We start from the raw sequence: 18,182 nt of genomic DNA on the forward strand, positions 1-18,182 counted from the left end.
TGGGGTGATTGGTCTCTGATCCGTTGGGTTATGATGCAACGAAGCGCATGTCAACCCAGACCCATAGATAGTCACTAGGCTGGCAAAACAGTTAGACCAGAGTTGGGGGAGTCCCGGGCAATTTCCACAACTCTAAGGAAGAAGCAGTTCAGCAATTTCATGCCATCCCAACCAGTCCTTAGCCCATCTCGGCTCGTGAGGATTGTGCCCTTACTCTGTTGCAGCAAAACTAACAAGCAGAATTGTGGCATTGAAACCAAGGTGGTATAAGAATTTTAAAGAGGTGTGGAATTTGTATCTGAAACATGTCGTTGTGAAAGGTAAAGGTCATAGCCTCCTAGAGTGGTCTGGTAGTCCAGATAGGCGGGGTATGTATAAATAAATAAATAAATAAATAAATAAATAAATAAATAAATAAATAAATAAATAAATAAATAAATAAATAAATAAGCCAGCAGAAGAAGCAATGTATTTTTGGAGTGGAATGGGGTGAAAAGGGATGAAAAGGATAATTTTGGTTACCTAGTTCCAAAGGTGAGGATGGCAAAGAAGGGGAATTATAGGTGTATTGTATTGTTAGTTAGTTAGGCATCCTTCAGTCTCGAAATACTATGGTAATGTGCTCTGTATGGAGGACTTGGAACAGCGTCTAGTGTGGCTGAGAAGGCCAATTCAAGAGTGACAATCCCTTCCACACTTAGGACAAATGCAATCTGTCCCCTGTCCAGCTCCCTGATTTTGCTGCTTTTGTGACTTCCTCTTTGCCTCAGCCTGCTGGGCAAGGGTCTCTTCAAATTGGGAGAGGCCATGAAGCACCGCCTGCCTCCAGGCTGAACACTCAGAGGTCAAGGTTTCCCATCCATTGAGGTCCATTTCTAAGGCCTTCAGATCCCACTTGCAGATGTCCTTGTATCGCAGCTGTGGTCTCCCTCTGTGGTGCTTTCCCTGCACTAATTCTCCATACAGGAGATCTTTTGGAATCCAACCATCAGTCATTCTCACGACATGCCCAAGCCAACGTAGATGTCGCTGTTTCAGTAATGTGTTCATGCTGAAAATTCCAGCTCGTTCTAGGACTACTCTGTTTGGAACTTTGTCCTGCCAGGTGATACCGAAAATCCATCGGAGGCAACGCATATGGAAAGTGTTCAGCTTCCTCTCCTGCCGTGCACAAAGGGTCCAGGACTCACTGCAGTACAGGAGTGTGCTTAGGACACAGGCTCTATAGACCTGGATCTTCATATGTGTCGTCAGCTTCTTATTGAGCCATACTCTCTTTGTGAGTCTAGAGAACATGGTAGCTGCTTTGCCAATGCGTTTATCCAGCTCGACATTCAGAGAGAGGGTGTCAGAGATGGTTGAGCCAAGGTACACAAAGTCATGAACAACCTCCAATTCTTGTGTGGAGATGGTAATAGAAGGAGGTGAGTCCACGCCCTGGCCCATGATTTGTGTTTTCTTCAGGCTGATTGTTCAGGCCTTGCTGAAACGATTCATGAGTTGTTGGAGGTCTTCAGGAGAGTGGGCAACAATGGCTGCATCATCTGCGAAGAGGAAGTCCTGTATGCATTTCAGTTGGACTTTGGTCCTCGCTCTCAATCTAGAGAGATTAAAGAGCTTTCCATCTGATCTAGTCAGGAGATAGACACCTTCTGTTGCAGTTCCAAAGGCCTGCTTCAGCATGACAGCAAAAAAGATGCCAAAAAGGGTTGGTGCGAGGACACAGCCCTGTTTCACTCCGCTTCGGATGACAAAGGGGTCTGATGCTGAGCTGTCAAAAACTACAGTGCCTTTCATTCCCTCATGGAAAGATCTGACTATGTTAAGGAGACGAGGTGGACATCCAATCTTGGGAAGTATTTTAAAAAGGCCATCCCTGCTAACCAGATCAAATGCTTTTGTATGCATACACATTTTATGTTAGTGATGTCTTTACTAATTTTCTTTAATTAAAAAAAACCCACCATGGTGGCACATTGACCATTTCAATTACACTTAATATTTCATGAGCTTTAGATCCATCTGAAGATGTTGGGCGGTTTTGAATGAAAGCTTATGCACAGTAAAACTTCTTAGCCTTCAAGGTGACGCAAAATGTCTTGCTGATTTTATTGTAACAGACAGAATAAGGTACAGCTGGACTGAAATTACAGCTGACATTCCTTCCAAAGCTCAGTGGGCTAAATATTGGTATGCTTTCTAACTGTTAAAGTCATAGGAATCCTGCTATTAAAAATGAGTTGCCTGCAATGTGGAAAAACAGTCTCTGTGGGAGGTGTAGCCTTCTTGATAGTAGCTTCATGCCAAACCCTTGTTGAAGGGACTATGATTCCCATAGAATGACAAGGCAGTGGTTGCTGGATTTTTCACAACATAGCCATCAGTGGGGATGTTCTAAACTGGGGCCCACCTGCAGCTTACAATGGAGTGGATGTAGTGCTGCAAGATAAGTTTTTACTTAGACAAGGAGGGGCTTTTAGGAACAGAGGAAGCTGGCTGAAAACCTCATGGATAATCATAATTAAAACTGAAACAATCTTAGTGTTCCAGACACATGATTCCGGCAGACCTTCTCGTCCGAAAGATCAGGCTTGCAAATACCCTGTTTCCCCAAAAATAAGTCCTAACCTGAAAATAAGCCCTAGTAAGATTTTTCAGCATGCTCGTAATATAAGCCCTACTCCAAAAATAAGCCCCAGTTAAGTGAAACTCTGCTCTCCACCCTTGTCCAGCAACCAGAAGAAGATGACAGGACTGTAAAATAAAACATCTCCGGAAAATAAGCCCTAATGCATTTTTGGAGCAAAAATTAATGTAAGACCCTGTCTTATTTCCGGGGAAACACGTTAGAGCCTGTTGCTCGCTTCCAGCAACCAGTCGAAGCACACTGATTTTCATGGGAACTAAAAACAGCTCTTGCCCCTGACAATTTGCACATCACAATGGGTCATCTGTAACATAAGACCCCGAGTCTCCTACTCATCTCTTCCATTGCCATTTAATTTTCTTGTTTCTTGGGCTCCTGTTAGTGAATTTCAGCAGCCCTCCTACCATGTTGTACAAAAGAGAGAGAAAAACAGGGTCACCTGTATCCTTCCTGAGAGTCAGGCTCTACTGGACTTTGCCACACCATATCTGTTGTCCATTCCATCACCGTTAAGAACCTGTGCCTAAGTTTCCTTGTTTTCCTCTTCCCTCCCCAGCTTGTTTCCTCTTGCATCGTGTCTTAGTTGAATAAATTAACAAACCAGCTTCATCCAAACCCACCAGGTAAGGGGATTTTTTTTGCATGGAGTAGAAGGTCAAGACCCCTCTATTTTTAACCATTGAGCATCGAGATAGATATGGGGAAGGACATCTGTTGATCATCGCACATGCTTTCATTCACCTCTATACTTTGCATTTAGCATGCTGTGTTTCCTCATTGGTATTTGGAAAATAGATGCGGACTGTACTGGTATGTGATTGTTGAGGCACACAGCTCTCAGCAAATCCCACTTTCCCAGAGGGAAATCGCTGAAGGAATATGTCTTCCTCATAACATCTAGTGGCAGATGAGAAAAGTAATTTCTGCATGTAACACAGCAAGGAAAGGATCCTAAAACAGCTGGCAGATCAGAATCCAGATCTTTCCTGGAACCCTTCTAGATAGCTTGTTTCCCCGTCTGATCTATTGTACATTAGAGATTCCATCCTTTTTTCTTCCTCCTGACTTTTCCTGGCGTGGAAGAAGCAGGCACACACTCAAGGGTGTGGAAAACATCGACCACAAGTTGCTACAGTTAACCCCAATAAGACACCACCTGAGATGGCCACGTAAGGTGGTCTGTTTTTTCCAAGGATTGATGCATACTTGTTCCATACTTACCTTTCTGGGGTACTTGTAGGGGGCTGTTACCGTTTTGACATGTTCTTGCAGTTCAAGAATCAATTTGTCCTTCTCGTGTGACTCGTAGGCAGGATTCAGGATGATCAAAGCTTTGACAACCTACAACACAGTTCAGGGAAGGCATGGTTAACAGTGTCTGAAACTGTTGGGTTTCTAACGATAACCATTCTGACATTCCAAGTGACTACCTCTCCTCTTATGGGATCGGGGCTGCTGACCACAGCTGCTTCAGCCACTGCAGGGTGTTCCATCAAAGCAAATTCCACTTCAAAGGGTCCAATGCGATACCTAATGGGGGGGGGGGAGGAAAGGAATCATCATAGTTCAGTGTAAATCATGTGTTTTGGAAGGAAGGAAAATATACTTGCTAGATGTTTCTTTCTTGTCCGTTTAGGCCATCAACAAGACTCCTCGAAATTGTTAATCTCTGTAGAGTAAAGGTTAATTTGGAAGGGCAGGTCTCATCCTGGAAGTCCCCATAGCCACTCCCCCATGAAAAGCCCCCAAAGGCAGGCAGCTGGATCACTCTTTATCAAGTTCTCAATAAACCAGGAGTTGGTTTTTTGTAAGGCTAATGGTTCTTAAGGTGGGACGTGGTGACACTGCGGGTTAAACTGCAAAAGCCTCTGGGCTGCAAGGTCGAAAGACCAGTGGTTTGAATCCACGTGGCGGAGTGAGCTGCCATCGCTTGTCCCAGCTCCTGCCAACCTAGCAGTTCAAAAGCATGTAAAAATGCCAGTAGATAAGTAGGTACCACCTTGGTGGGAAGGTAATGGCGTTCCGTGTCTAGTCGCGCTGGCCACGTGACCATGGAAACTGTCTTTGGACAAACGCTGGCTCTATGGCTTGGAAACGGGGATGAACACCATGCCGTAGAGTCGGACATGACTGGACTAAATGTCAAGAGGAACCTTTACCTTTTACCTTTACCTGATGGTTCTTAGTTGCCCATTCAAGACCAAACAAGCTTTGTACATTTTGCATTACAACACAGATGGCAATGCAAAAATATACTGTTCCGATTTTGCCCTTAGTTACTATGAAGATCACAACTAAACCCAGACAGAAGAAGAACTTTGGTGGAATGATATTATGGTCCCTGATGATGAGAAAACTAAAATCTTGGGCTCCACTACACTTCTGGTGGGAACCCCCAAGATTCCTTTGTTGTTGTCGTTTAGTCGTTTAGTCGTGTCCGACTCTTCGTGACCCCATGGACCAAAGCACGCCAGGCCCTCCTGTCTTCCACTGCCTCCCAGAGTTGGGCAAATTCATGTTGGTCGCTTCGATGACACTGTCCAACCATCTCATCCTCTATCGTCCCCTTCTCCTCTTGCCTTCACACTTTCACAACATCAGGGTCTTTTCCAGGGAGTCTTCTCTTCTCATGAGATGGCCAAGTATTGGAGCCTCAGCTTCAGGATTTGTCCTTCCAGATTCCTTACCATTTGGCAAAGTGTATTTCCCTTTCAGCTAGCTAGCTAGCTCCCTCCCTCCCTCTCTCTGTCTCTCTCTCTCTCTATAGAAATAACCTTTCCAGTACTTCTTGTCCTTCAGACTCCATGCTGCAAAACAGCAGCATTTGCTGATTCACTATTTGCATTTATTTCTGTTCTTCTGCTTAACTTGCACAACAGATTGTTCTTTGTTCTCTTGTCTGGTCAGAGAATGCTAGAAATGACCTTTTGCACTTCTTCACCTTCAAACATGCAGATGAGATAAGCAGAGATCAACGTTTTCTGGTGCTTTGCTTAGAGAATCCCAGGTACAAATGGGAAGGAGGACAATATTGTTCCAATTCATTTCTCAGCAAGAATTTACCAAAGTCTGCAAAAGTTTTCACGCTGGCGATAGAAGGAATTTAAAAATGGGACTGTGGACAAGAAGTTAAACTCACATATTTGTGCACCCAAGACTAGGACGTTGAGTATTTAACTTTTCAAAGTTTGGGTTTGTGGTTGTGTAAAATCATTAGCAGCAACAACAACAACAACAACAATAGTGTCAATCAATTGTGAGTGAAAGTGACTGCTTCCAGGGTTTCCTAGGCAGGGTACTAAGAAGTGGTTTCCCCTTCCCTTCCTCTAGGGGGAGCCCTGGGAGTGTGCAGCTGGCCCAAGGCCACCCAGCCTGGCAATTTTTCCAGGAGGCTCAGTGGGGGATTGAACTCCCAACCTTTGGACACCAAACTTGCTGAGCTATCCAGACTGCAAATTAGCCACAGTAGCGATGAATTAGAATTGCCGCCATTTCTCCCCCTTTTTGAGGAACGGACATCTTTTCAAAGTCAATATGTGAAACAACTATAATTTGGACTTCTCCATGCTAGGCACAGGGCTGCTGTTCAGATTTCAGCTGGTGCAGAATTCGTAAATATTTGTTTTTGACCAATCTAGCAAATGATGCACTTTATATTTGGGATGCAAAAAACGTTGAACTTATAGAACTGGAAGGTGTGAGAATGTGGAACAGGTCGATGATCCTGTCCTTGAAAGAGTTCAGAGACTTTTCTTTTTTGCATTCCAACTGGACATGAGAGCTTCATATTCATCTCCTAGGGGAGACAAGGTGTCCTGGGGGGGGCAGGGAAGGACCACTGCCACACCTGTGCTGGTGGACTTCATGTTCCTCTCCCCCGGGAGATGAATACGAAGCTCCCATGTCTAACTCGCAATTCACATCCTGCTATTAACTTTTTGTGTTGCTCTATTCTGTTTTATTTTTGGATCACAACAGCTGCAACTATCCCACAATTCCCCCCCCCCATCCAACAACACAAACGGGAGGGGGATTTTGTATAGCTCCATAAAAAGTAACTTCTTTTAGGTCTGATCCTTAGTGTCAGGCCTTATCCCTGGCATCTCTGGTTAAACAGGTCAAGGAGCAGGTGAAGAAGACCATGGCTGAAATCCTGCTGCTTAATGTAGTAAATTACACTAGAGTAGGCCAATTGAATCAGTGGAGGCTGGGCAAGTCAACTTCTCCATTAGTTCAAATGAACCTACCCTAGTTCCAACTTAATTTAGTGCAGTACATCCTAGTTGAACCAATGGAACTTACAGAAGAGTTGACTCAGTCCATCCCCATTGGTTCAATGGGCCTACTCGAGTGTAATTTACTGCACTAAGCAGAATTTCTACCGCAAGGGTACAAAATAGTGGGCTGAGTGGTGTAAAGTAGCATCCACATATGGAAAGGAAGGATTTGATCTTGGCAAGTGATGAAACACAACATAGTTATGCTCTGCAATGCGGAAATAATTGTTGCAAACAGTGGAGAAGCCGCAAAGGCTTTCACGGCCGGGATCTAATGGTTGTTGTGGGTTTTTTGGGCTCTTTGGCCGTGTTCTGAAGGTTGTTCTTCCTAACATTTCGCCACTCTCTGTGGCCGGCATCTTCAGAGGACTGGAGTAGGAACTCTGTCCATGCTCTGTTGGTGTTTGTTGGGTAGTATTTATAGCTGTGGGAACGGCTTTTGTCTTTTTTCAGGAGACGTCGAAAGAGCCCAAAAAACCCACAACCACCAGTGGAGAAGCCATTACAAAACGCACAGGATTGCTACCCCTTGGAAATCAACTGGAAATCCTTCAGGGCAATTCCACCTTGGTGGTACCCCATTCACAAGAAATGGCTGGATTAGGGCCTGTGGTTAGTTTCATTTGTAGTGATGGAAACATTTGGGGTTTTTTTTTGTCCATGTGGGATGAGAACATGGACAATATCTGGGGTTTTTAATTGGATTTTAAGTTTGGCAATCTGTTAATTTGTAACGATGGGTGTAGGTGTATATTTTGAAGTGCATGCCATAGTCATGACTCTGAAGAAAGTCCAGAAGAAAAGGTAGGTTACCGCCACCAAAAAGCAGGTCTCTTGTAAAGCTAATGGTTCTTAATTGCCTGATTAAGGACAAAGTCAGAACGCTCTGGCTTGAAACAGGCACAGTCCAATATACAGGAAAGTCCATGTTACTCTCAGCTACTACTGTATATGAGCTGCAGCTAAGCTGAAAAAGAACAGATAATCTTGGAGTGGGCGGGATGAAGGCATAATTATTGTCTTTGCTAATTAAAAAAAACCTGCTAGTATGCTGACCCTTCTTGTCCTGGCCCCCTAATATTTATTTATTTATTTATTTATTTATTTATTTATTTATTTATTTATTTATTTATTTATTTATTCATTCATTCATTCATTCATTTATTCATTCATTCATTTATTTATTTATTTATTTATTTATTTATTTATTTGTTTATTTATTTATTTATTTATTTATTTATTTATTTATTTATTTATTTATTTATTTATTTATATTTCTATCCCGCCCCTCTAGACCAAAGGTCTATTCTGGGCGGCAATTATATCGTTGATCAATAGTCAGGCAGAGTTGCAAAGAATATAATCATACCCAGAAGATAAGATGACATCATCAGCTCTTGCAACAAACTGGATGTAGCCCTCTTCATCCATGATCCCTCGATCCCCAGTTAGGTAGAAGTCTCCACGTTCCGTCGAGGCAGTTTTTTCAGGTTCATCCTAAAAAGTGAATCAGGGTACATGTCTTTTCATCACTGCATTCCTTGCAAGGTCCAGGAGACTCTTACACATAGGAACGGCCCATCCTAGATCTAACAGCACAGGCAAAAGATGCACGTGATGTCCACGTGTCATTCCTTTTAGTTCACTTAAGGCAGGGGTGGGCAAAGTATAGCTTGTGAGAAGCATGCAGCCCTCAAGACATTGTTTGTGGGTCCCTGAGTCACTTCCAGTTTTTAGAAGGGGGATCTCCTTGGGCAAAAAAATAAGTCCAAATACCTCCCAAAAGTGGCTGGAAATGGACAGCAGGACCTGCTGGAAGCTTCTGGATGAGGATTAGCCACTGAAGGCTGCGCAGTCACACCAGCAACATGTCCCCCATGTGATTATGCAACTTTTAATTGCATTCCTGTCCTGCTTTATGGTCATCTGATATTTATTCGCATTTATTCCAGGATCTGCATCCCAATGTGTTTTGGGGTTACTGAGTCATTTCCTTCCGAATCAGCAAGTGCCTAGGTCTTTTTGACAGACGTTAACCAACACATCGACACAAATGCAGTGGAAAAATTTGTGTATAGTATGATGTGTATAGTGTGATCCACATTTCAGACCATAACTTCCTTCCTTCCTTCCTTCCTTCCTTCCTTCCTTCCTTCCTTCCTTCCTTCCTTCCTTCCTTCCTTCCTTCCTTCGCTGATCCTTTTTTGGTTCACTGTCAAACTGGTTGACTTTCAAAGCATCAGACAACATCAGCCTTCTAAAGTTCTTCATAATTTAGAAATATACAGAAATACTACGGAAATATACGAAATCTTCTACATTTTGTTGGGGCTGTTTCTATTTTGTAGCATTTTTTTTTCCTGTTTGGAGGTGATGTAGTGCTAAACTATCATATCTGCAATGGCTCAGTAATAAACCTATTTATTAAAAAAATTGGGGACACTCAGGAAATGATTGTGGGGGGTTGGCAGTTCTGTGGCCTCTAATATTCATAACCCCCCAGGATACTGAAATCTAGTCATGCTAACAGTATCCTATGAAAGTTGACACCCCAGTCATCTTAAAGAGTCGCTTCTTACCACGTAACGAGTGAAAAGGCCCAAGGGCCTTTTTGGTTTGATTCTAACAGCAATGTCTCCTTCTTTTCCAGCCGGTAGGAGATTGCAGTGCTCATCTATAATCTGGAAAGGAGAAGAACCAGAGGTAAGTAATTGAAGTACAGTGGTGCCTCGCACAGCGAGGTTAACCCTCGCTGTGTGAAACATCGCTGTGCGGAAAGTAAAAAGCCAATGGAATGCATTAAACTTAGTTTAATGCGTTCCAATTGGCTGATTTACTCACTGTTCAGCGATGTTTTTCAATGGCCGGCAGCCATTTTCGTGCCCTTCCCTCGCTTAACGAGGGTGCGAAAACGCTGCGCGTGGCCATTTTGGGGCTTCCGGCGGCCATTTTGTTGCCGCGGAACAGCTGATCGGCGGGTCGCAAAGCGAAGGTCGGTAAGCGAACCGCTTACCGACCTTCGCTCTGCGATTTTCGCCCATTGGGGCCATTGCTCTGCGATCGCATTAGCGATCGAAAAAGCGTCACCGTAGAGCGAATTCATCGCTCTACAGTGTGTTCGTTCTGCGAGGCACCACTGTATTCTTATTCTTTTGCAACCAGCACTATCAAGGCACCTACCTGGACATCATAGGGTGGGCAGGGTTTCCCCATAAACCCAGGTTTCACTTTCATATGCCTCATGGTTCCACATATCAAGGTCTGTGAAAACAAAATCATAAGTATGGAGTTAGACCTGTCTCTTCGTTCAGACAGCAGAGAAAACTACAGTGTCAATTAAGGTATTTTAGGTCAGTTGGTAGAGAGAATGTCTGCACATAGCCGTGCAGTTAGACAAGGCAGAGTGAAGGCTTCCCTCTTCAGTGACTTTGAAAAGGTGGTTAGAAGGATTCAGAGATGGGAAAGATAGGAATCACGAAATCTACAGCAGAGACAGCTCACAAGAATACATGGCTGCTGGGAAAAACATATATTTCCACTCAGTTTCTGTCAAGATTGTAGCTAAGCTCATGGGGCAAGGAAGAGGATGTATGGCATATGATGTCATTATCCTGCTAATCAAAAAGTGCCAGGACTTTTTGATTAACAGGATGATGACATCATATGCTATACAACCTGGCACTTCAAGTTGTGAACTCTGGTGGGCAAGGATTTTCAAGGTCCTCTGGGAGACCTTGCCTCCAGTATGAGAGTAAGACAAGAACTCTTTATCTGGTGCAATTTGCAAAATTCGCGCATGCACAAACATGTAAAGCAAGCAGAGAATCACAGGCTGATTGCTCTGAAAGATGCAGACATCTCCATCCGGTGCTACTACAGTACTTTTACTGGCAATACTGCAACCTACATATGATGTTTTTGAGAAGTTTTCTATCCTTTCTGGACCGGAGTGGATCTTGGTCAACTCGCAGCACCCAATTGTTCCATCTCTGCTTCAGAATCTTTCCCCTGCTTTTTTCTCGGCTTCAGTTAGTGTCAGCAATGAAGTCTGAAGACAGAGTGAAGTGTTCTGTCAGCTATGTAACTAGTCCGTTAGTCAGTAATCAATAAGTTAAGCTCAGTGATGTAACAAGTTAACATTTTTTTACACAATATGATGTTTCTTTTTTACCTATGAGGAACTGTAAGTAAACAGAAACATTCTGTTCTTTCTCGTTACCAGAGTCTCTGAGTGCATGTATTGAGAGAGACAGTAAGTGCTGGTTGAAGTAAAGTAACAAATATGGGGGGGGGGGAATAAGGTATCTACTGAGGGGACCTTGTAGCTCAGTCAGCTCCGTAGGTTTCTGCCAGAATCATGAGAGATAATTAGAGGAAGTTTATTTTTAAAGCCATGCAACAATTTCCTCACACCAATCCTGCAGCCCGAGGATTTTTAACAGTTCTGGCAGTAATTCCCAGCTTCGACTTTTGCACATCGATAGAAATGTGCAAAAATCCATCTTGCAAATGTACAGATTCTCTCCAAAATGGACAAATGCCAACCCATGCTAAGAGATGTGTGTGTGTGTGTGTGTGTGTGTGTGTGTGTGTGTGTGTGTCTGTCTGTCTGTCTGTCTGTCTGTCTGTCTGTCTGTCTGTCTTTGTACATTCTCAGTGCATGAGAATGGTGAACCATGTGAGGACACCCCTGTAAATATGTAAAAGCCTTGACCGTTTTACCACAGGAATTCTGAGTGATTAGTGGCTCCCATTTGAGACTTCAATGTTTTGCCGACCCTGAGCCACGTGGGGTCCTTTTTAAGGAGAAAGGGTAAAAACATTTTAAATAATTAAATAAATAATTACAGTAGGACCCTCATATCCACGGGATTCGTATCATGGTTTAACTTATCTATGGTTTGAAAATATTTAAAATATTAAAAGAAAAAAAATCAAGGAAAAACTATTTCTACATGTATTGCCAGAACTAGAGGGAGCTAGACAGCATGCTGTGAATATTTGTTAAGAGAACAATACATAGCATGGTCTCTAGCGGCCAGTTCTGGTAATGTATGGGAAAATATTTTTTTCTTGTTTTTTTCCCCTTTTACCATTCTGGCTGTCTGTCTCTCTCGTTTGCTATTATCCACGGTTTTCAGTATCCACAGGGGGTTGGAACCAATCCCCAGCAGATATGGGGGTCCTACTGTACAGCAACAAGGCATGAGTGGTTCTACCATCACAGCTGTGCTCGTTGCACACAAACGTACACTCTCAGTCTGCCCATAGCCTTCATAGATATCCAGTCCCGTCTGGGCCTTCCATTGCTCCATCGCTTCAGTGTTCAGGGGCTCCCCACCACATATACAGGTTGTCAGGCTCTTGAATTTGTATCTATACAAATATATGGAAAAAAAATTACAACCCACCAGTCTTCTGAAAGGAGATGATTGTCATCACAGTGTATATGTTGTACAGACATGAACAGAAATATCCATTTTTGAATTAAAATCAGCAATGCCATTCTTGAAACACTTGTTTCGAAGCTCCTAAAATAGCATCATCTCCAATATACAACATATAGCAATACTGTTGAGGCAACAATGCCATTTCATTATTCTGAAAGTAGAAGTGGGACTTACAGTAGCAGAAGCTGATGCCCTCTGAGACTGGAGGGGCAGAAGAACAGGGGTACCAGACCACGGTGTTTGTGCTTGAAGTAAGCATTATGCCCTGCTATTCCTGTTGGGTTGGGAGGAGCATCAGGGGTTAGGTGGGCAGCTCCTCAGGTGCCCAAATATAAGGGCCACCCTTCACCTGCAACGAAGTGTTGCAGTGAGGGCTGTTCCTCTATAGCATTCCAATCAGCCAGTCCATCTCTTTGCCATATAATTCTTTCTATCTCCCATCTGCCCATTGTGCCAGCATTCTGTGTCCATTTAGAGTAGTGGTCCCCATCCTTGGCTCCGGACATGTTCTTGGACTACAATTCCTAGAAGCCTTCACCATTAGCTGTGCTGGCTGGGGTTTCAGGGACTTGCAGATCAAGAACACCTAGGTTACGCAAGGCTGAGAACCACCGATGTAGAGATGAGATATTTCTGGAATCCTCTCTTCTTTAGGTTTCCATTTTTCTATCTACTTTCCCAAATATAGCTGTTCTCCCAAACCTGCCAAGATTGCCTACATTTGTAAGGAGGGCAGCATTCTGGATGGTACAATTTTGACTACACGGGTATCTACAGCTGGAGAACAAGTTCAACACATATAGATGGATGGAAGACAAGATCACTTCTAGCAGTTGAGATGGGGAAAGAAGGGGAAAAGCAGAGTTAGCAGATGTAGAGAAACTCTGAACTGAGCTTCAGAGTGAAACACCAAAGAAACAAACATAACTCAAATCAACCAACCAAAACCAGGAGGAAAAGTACCATATTTTTCTGTGTATAAGACGTACCCATGTATAAGACGCCTCCCACTTTTCTAATCCAAAATTAAGAAATCTAAGTGGGGCTTAGCAAGTGTAGAGGGAAAGGGATCAAAGCGCTGCAGGATCGCTTTGATCCCTGCTTTCCCCTCCACTTGTGTTTGTTCTCTCCTCAGCTGACTTCCATGTATAAGACGACCCTCAATTTTTAGGCTAAAGATTTTAGACAAAAGTATAGTCTTATACATGGAAAAATTCTAACAGAGTTTTAGAAAACAAGGTTATGGAAGGTAGTCATACTTGCGGAGGTCTTGCTGAAGAAGCATACGGAAGATGGTTGGGGTGCCACAGAAGGTCGTCACTGGATACTTGTTGAGGGTCTAGGGGGGAAAAATCCATACCTCATGCATCACTTGTTCAAAAAAGTCTCACAGATTTTCACAGAATCATAGATCTGGAAGGGACTTGTGGCACCTGGAGTCTGACACAGTATTTCAGGTTAAATCTGCCCAGCTGATATAAAATATCTTTGCTGAAGATTTCACAAAGCCATTGGTACATCAAAGGTGGGGAATCTCTTTGAGCCCTGCTGCCCAATTTTTTTGTTTCTGAGAAGTTACCAAGAGTCTCATTCTAGTGGTTATGGTATAGGCCATCAAGTCAGGACAGACAGATGGAACCACATGGATTTGAACGCAGATCTCTTGAGTGCTAGTTTGGTTGTCACTCTATCACATAACACTGAGTATTCTTCATAGGCAGGGTAAAGGGGAAAATGGCGTAACCAAAAAATGCATTCTATTTTTATTTTAAAGAATTTAATAGTGGTCTCTAAGCCTTAGGAGAAACATTCTGACATCTTAGAACAGTTGGTGATGCAGATATTGTGGGAGTGGCAAAACGTGCTTATTGCAGATGTTGAATAAATGATAAAAAGTGCTGAACCTATTCTGGTAACTGTGTTCAGTAGCTTGGATAGCTGTTTTTTTAAAACTGCATTTTATTAAATTTCAAATAAGGTAAAGACAAAAAGGGGGGAAGGGATTCACAAGGGGGCAGGCCGGTTTTACCATCTCTGACATTTCACTTCTTCTCATAATTTGTTGATCTTCGCTTATTACCTCAGTATTTGCTGCATAAATGAATGTCCATATCCAAGATTTTAAAAGTCTCCTTGTCTACATATCATATGCTTGGATAGCTCTTGTAAAATTCACATTGGACTGGATTCACAACTCTTTTGACACTGGAATTATTAGCCTTTATTGGAAAAACCATTACAAAAGCTGAGGGACCACCAAATGATAAAAACCCAAAAAGTTCCTAGCACCCAGGAAGTTTCCCACACCTGAACCAGAGAGACCAATTGCCTTGATGGGTATAAGATGACTTCTAGTACAGTATTCCTAATATGGATGAACAGAAGTGTGAAGAAGAGACCCCACTGGCTCTGTAGACAAATAAAGGGAGTGGAGTTGATTAGACTTTCACCTTTAGGAGACAGTCTATAACCCACTCCATCCTTGGGTCTGTGTCATTCATTCATTCATTCATTCATTCATTCATTCATTCATTCATTCATTCATTCAATCAGTCAATCAATCAATCAATCAATGAACCAACAATTCAATTAATTAATTAATTAATTTCTATATCGCCCATCTGGCAACTAAGGCCACTGGGCAGTTTAAATAATACAGTGGGGTCTTGACTTGCGAACGTAATCCGTATTGGAAGGCGGTTCTCAAGTCAAAAAGTCTGTAGGTCAAGTCTCCATTGACCTACAGTGCATTGAAAACCGATTAATCCCGTAACAGGCCGTTTTTGTTCCATTTTGGTTTTTTTCTGGTCTGTAAGTCAATTCTCAGGCTGCAAGTCAAACCTAAATTTTGCGGCCAGAGAAGTCTGTAACTCAAAAAGTCTGTAAGTCAAGGGTCCACTGTACCATAAAACAAAATATAAAGACAAACGATGCAATACAATATTTGTGCCTTTGTGGATCTCTGTTTCTTTCTTTCTTTCTTTGTTTTAAATCCTTTTCGGGTGTGTAAATACAAACAAGTATGAGGTAGGTGAGAATGCAGTGCTGTAATTGGGTGACCTAACCATTCAAAGTCCACACAACAGTCATCCTTCCACAATCGCCCACACACGCAATCCTAATACTGTAATAATACTTCAGTACAGTCTAGTAATGGGATTTGCATGAGAGAGAAAAAAAGAAAGAATATTCCAGTGTGCAAAAAGTGCTATCTAAACCAGTGGTTCTTAACCTTTGTTACTCGGATGTTTTTGAACTGCAACTCCCAGAAACCTCAGCCAGCACAGTTGGTGGTGAAGGCTTCTGGAAGTTGCAGTCCAAAACTCCTGAGTAACCCAAGGTTAAGAACCAGTGATCTAAACAATCATGCAAGTCTTTTCTCTTTGCACGAGAGCTCAGTGAAATGGTAAATGTGTCCGTAAGGGGATTGGCATAAGAGATCTATTCCATCCTGCTTTTTTGCTTTTAATCCTACCTGCTACAGAGAAATTAGGATTTTTATCTTCTAATAGTGTAAGAACAACAAGGTCTCCAGGGGGTGGTGTTTCCAATAAATCAAATAGATCTTTAGCAAAATAGTCTCTTGGAGTTGCAGAAAAAGGGCAAAAATAGAGGATATGTGAAAAAGTGTTCAGTCTAGTGGGTATCATATGGACAAAATAAAGTTTGCCCTGACAATCTTCCTTGAGTTTTGAAAGGGCAGTATTCAGTCTTACCTATAACAAGGCTCTGCAGTAATGTACAGTAGTTAGATGGGAAAAAATATATTGTATGACAGAACTGTCTTAGTAATAGAGGTACCAAAGAAAGAGGGTATGAGCCAGATGTATTTGGTGAAACTGCTTATCTATCATCTTGATTATCTTTGACCCTCATGAAATTAGTTTTTGTAGTAAACCCATGAATTTCTAGGTTCCTACCTATTACCGTAGTTTCTGCCAGAAGGATCTAAAAAGATCTTTCCAGAGTAGGGAACAAAAAGAGCTTTCAGAAAAGATGACTTGTTCCAACCTTAAATCAAAGGCCTGATTTGCTGGTTTCAAATGGCTTGACCACCTTTAAACCCTACAAATGCCAAACGTGATGGTGAGGCTCTCTTGTGGTGGCGTTCTGAACTGGGCACGAAGAGTGGGTTCTGAATTGTGAGTGTCCTGATTTGGTGCATTTTCCACATTTACCATAAGACAGCACATATACCAAGTCTGAGCAATTCCTTGATACGCAACAGCATGTATAAAGGAAATCAGGGCAATCCCTTTGTGGATAAGGTGCCGAGGTGAGCAGACACCGGGAGCACCATGCATGTGGGGATACTCGCTTCCTTACACGAGAGCCTCTTATCTCGTGTAGCTTTCCACAAAACTGCTTGCCAGTCCCCTAAACTGCTTTCCCATAGAGCCAAGATCTCCTTACCTTTAGCACTTCTGTGGGATCAAACTGAGGCATGCCGTGGGAGAAGATGCATGACCCTTGAGCCCAGGCACTGTACAAACTGCTGAAGGCAAATTTGACCCAGCCGGTGTCCGAAAGGCCCCAGATCAAGCTAGAGGGGACCAGATTCATCCAGTGCCTGTAATGTCGAAGAAAATACGAGTTCTATACAGCAGTGGTCCCCAACCTTGGGCCTCCAGATATTATTGGACTTCAACTCCCAGAAATCCTGGCCAGCAGAGGTGGTGGTGAAGGCTTCTGGGAGTTGTAGTCCAAGAACATCTGGAGGCCCAAGGTTGGAGACCACTGCTATACAGGACATTTAAACAGAAACAGGAATCCACATGCATCTGAGGAATTAAACTAGACGGAACACAGATCTTTTGATTTTAGTCTTCAGATGTGGTTGAAATGGAGTAGGGACTTGAAGTGCATCAGGGACTGAAGAGGTGTGTGCTTGGTTTATTAAACTTTTCCCTGACGCTATACATATGTCCAATTTAGAATCATCCTTCTGAAGTTGCTGCCAAATGGTATGAGAGAAAAAGATAAAAACCTCTATTACAGTACTCTTTTTTTAAAAAAATAATCATAATAATCTATAATTTGATACCCTTCAGGCTGAACTACTGTAATTGGTTATACTTGAGGTGGCCCTTAAAAACAATATGGAAGTGATGCTTCATAAAACAGATGTAAGAGTGGCTGAAATTGGGAGTTGGAATCATATTTACTAGCCCTTGCACTATGTGGTCTCCAAACCAAATATATGTACAGAAATGCACATATTAGGGGGAACTGTATAAAATGCAGGTTACCTTGAAAATAACGTTACATGTACTATACAAGGAAAATTGCTTGCAAAAATGTATATACTAGACAAAAGTGGACATGCTAAAAAAACACAACACCAAAAAAGTTCTTGCAAATTTTAGTGTGCACTGAAAAAATCAAGTGCTCATCCCCGTTTCCAAGCCATAGAGCCAGCATTTGTCCGTAGACAGTTTCTGTGGTCACGTGGCCAGTGCAACTAGACATCTGCCAGGTTGGCAGGATGTCCATGCCCTTACTTAATGGTAAAATGAGTTGTTTGCTTTGCTTAGTGTTACTGCTGACTTGTTTTAAAATTTAGGGTATCTCAGTCCAAAAGAGGTGATTAGTGAATGTTGATAGAGTCTTCAAAAATGACCGGGGAAAAATCCTTCTTTATCTGTACCATCCAAATTCAACAGGTACAGCTTCTCCCAGCACAGAGAAACCCATTTTGTACCCATCTGCCATATTGTTATTAAAGACGAGAGGTCTGTTGGAAGGGAAAGAAAGGTGGCCGCCTTAATTCATCCCTAAATGTTTGAATACACACCAGTGTATTCAAAG

General features: G+C 42.5%; 1 protein-coding gene across 1 annotated transcript in view; it reads right to left on the reverse strand.

Moving 5' to 3' along the window:
• The window catches only part of LOC110082224 (acyl-coenzyme A synthetase ACSM3, mitochondrial), a 36,570-nt gene that overhangs the window by 791 nt on the left and 17,597 nt on the right, over positions 1-18,182 (reverse strand). Inside the window, exons 6-13 of the mRNA XM_020799607.3 lie at positions 16,788-16,944; positions 13,634-13,713; positions 12,177-12,300; positions 10,105-10,185; positions 9,504-9,605; positions 8,294-8,421; positions 4,078-4,177; positions 3,869-3,988 (exon numbers count right to left, since the gene is read on the reverse strand). Coding sequence (XP_020655266.3) covers positions 3,869-3,988; positions 4,078-4,177; positions 8,294-8,421; positions 9,504-9,605; positions 10,105-10,185; positions 12,177-12,300; positions 13,634-13,713; positions 16,788-16,944 — 892 coding nt within the window. The remainder of the gene's footprint in view (positions 1-3,868; positions 3,989-4,077; positions 4,178-8,293; positions 8,422-9,503; positions 9,606-10,104; positions 10,186-12,176; positions 12,301-13,633; positions 13,714-16,787; positions 16,945-18,182) is intronic.

The sequence above is a fragment of the Pogona vitticeps genome, chromosome 13 (genome assembly GCF_051106095.1).
Source record: "Pogona vitticeps strain Pit_001003342236 chromosome 13, PviZW2.1, whole genome shotgun sequence".
NCBI lineage: Eukaryota > Metazoa > Chordata > Lepidosauria > Squamata > Agamidae > Pogona > Pogona vitticeps.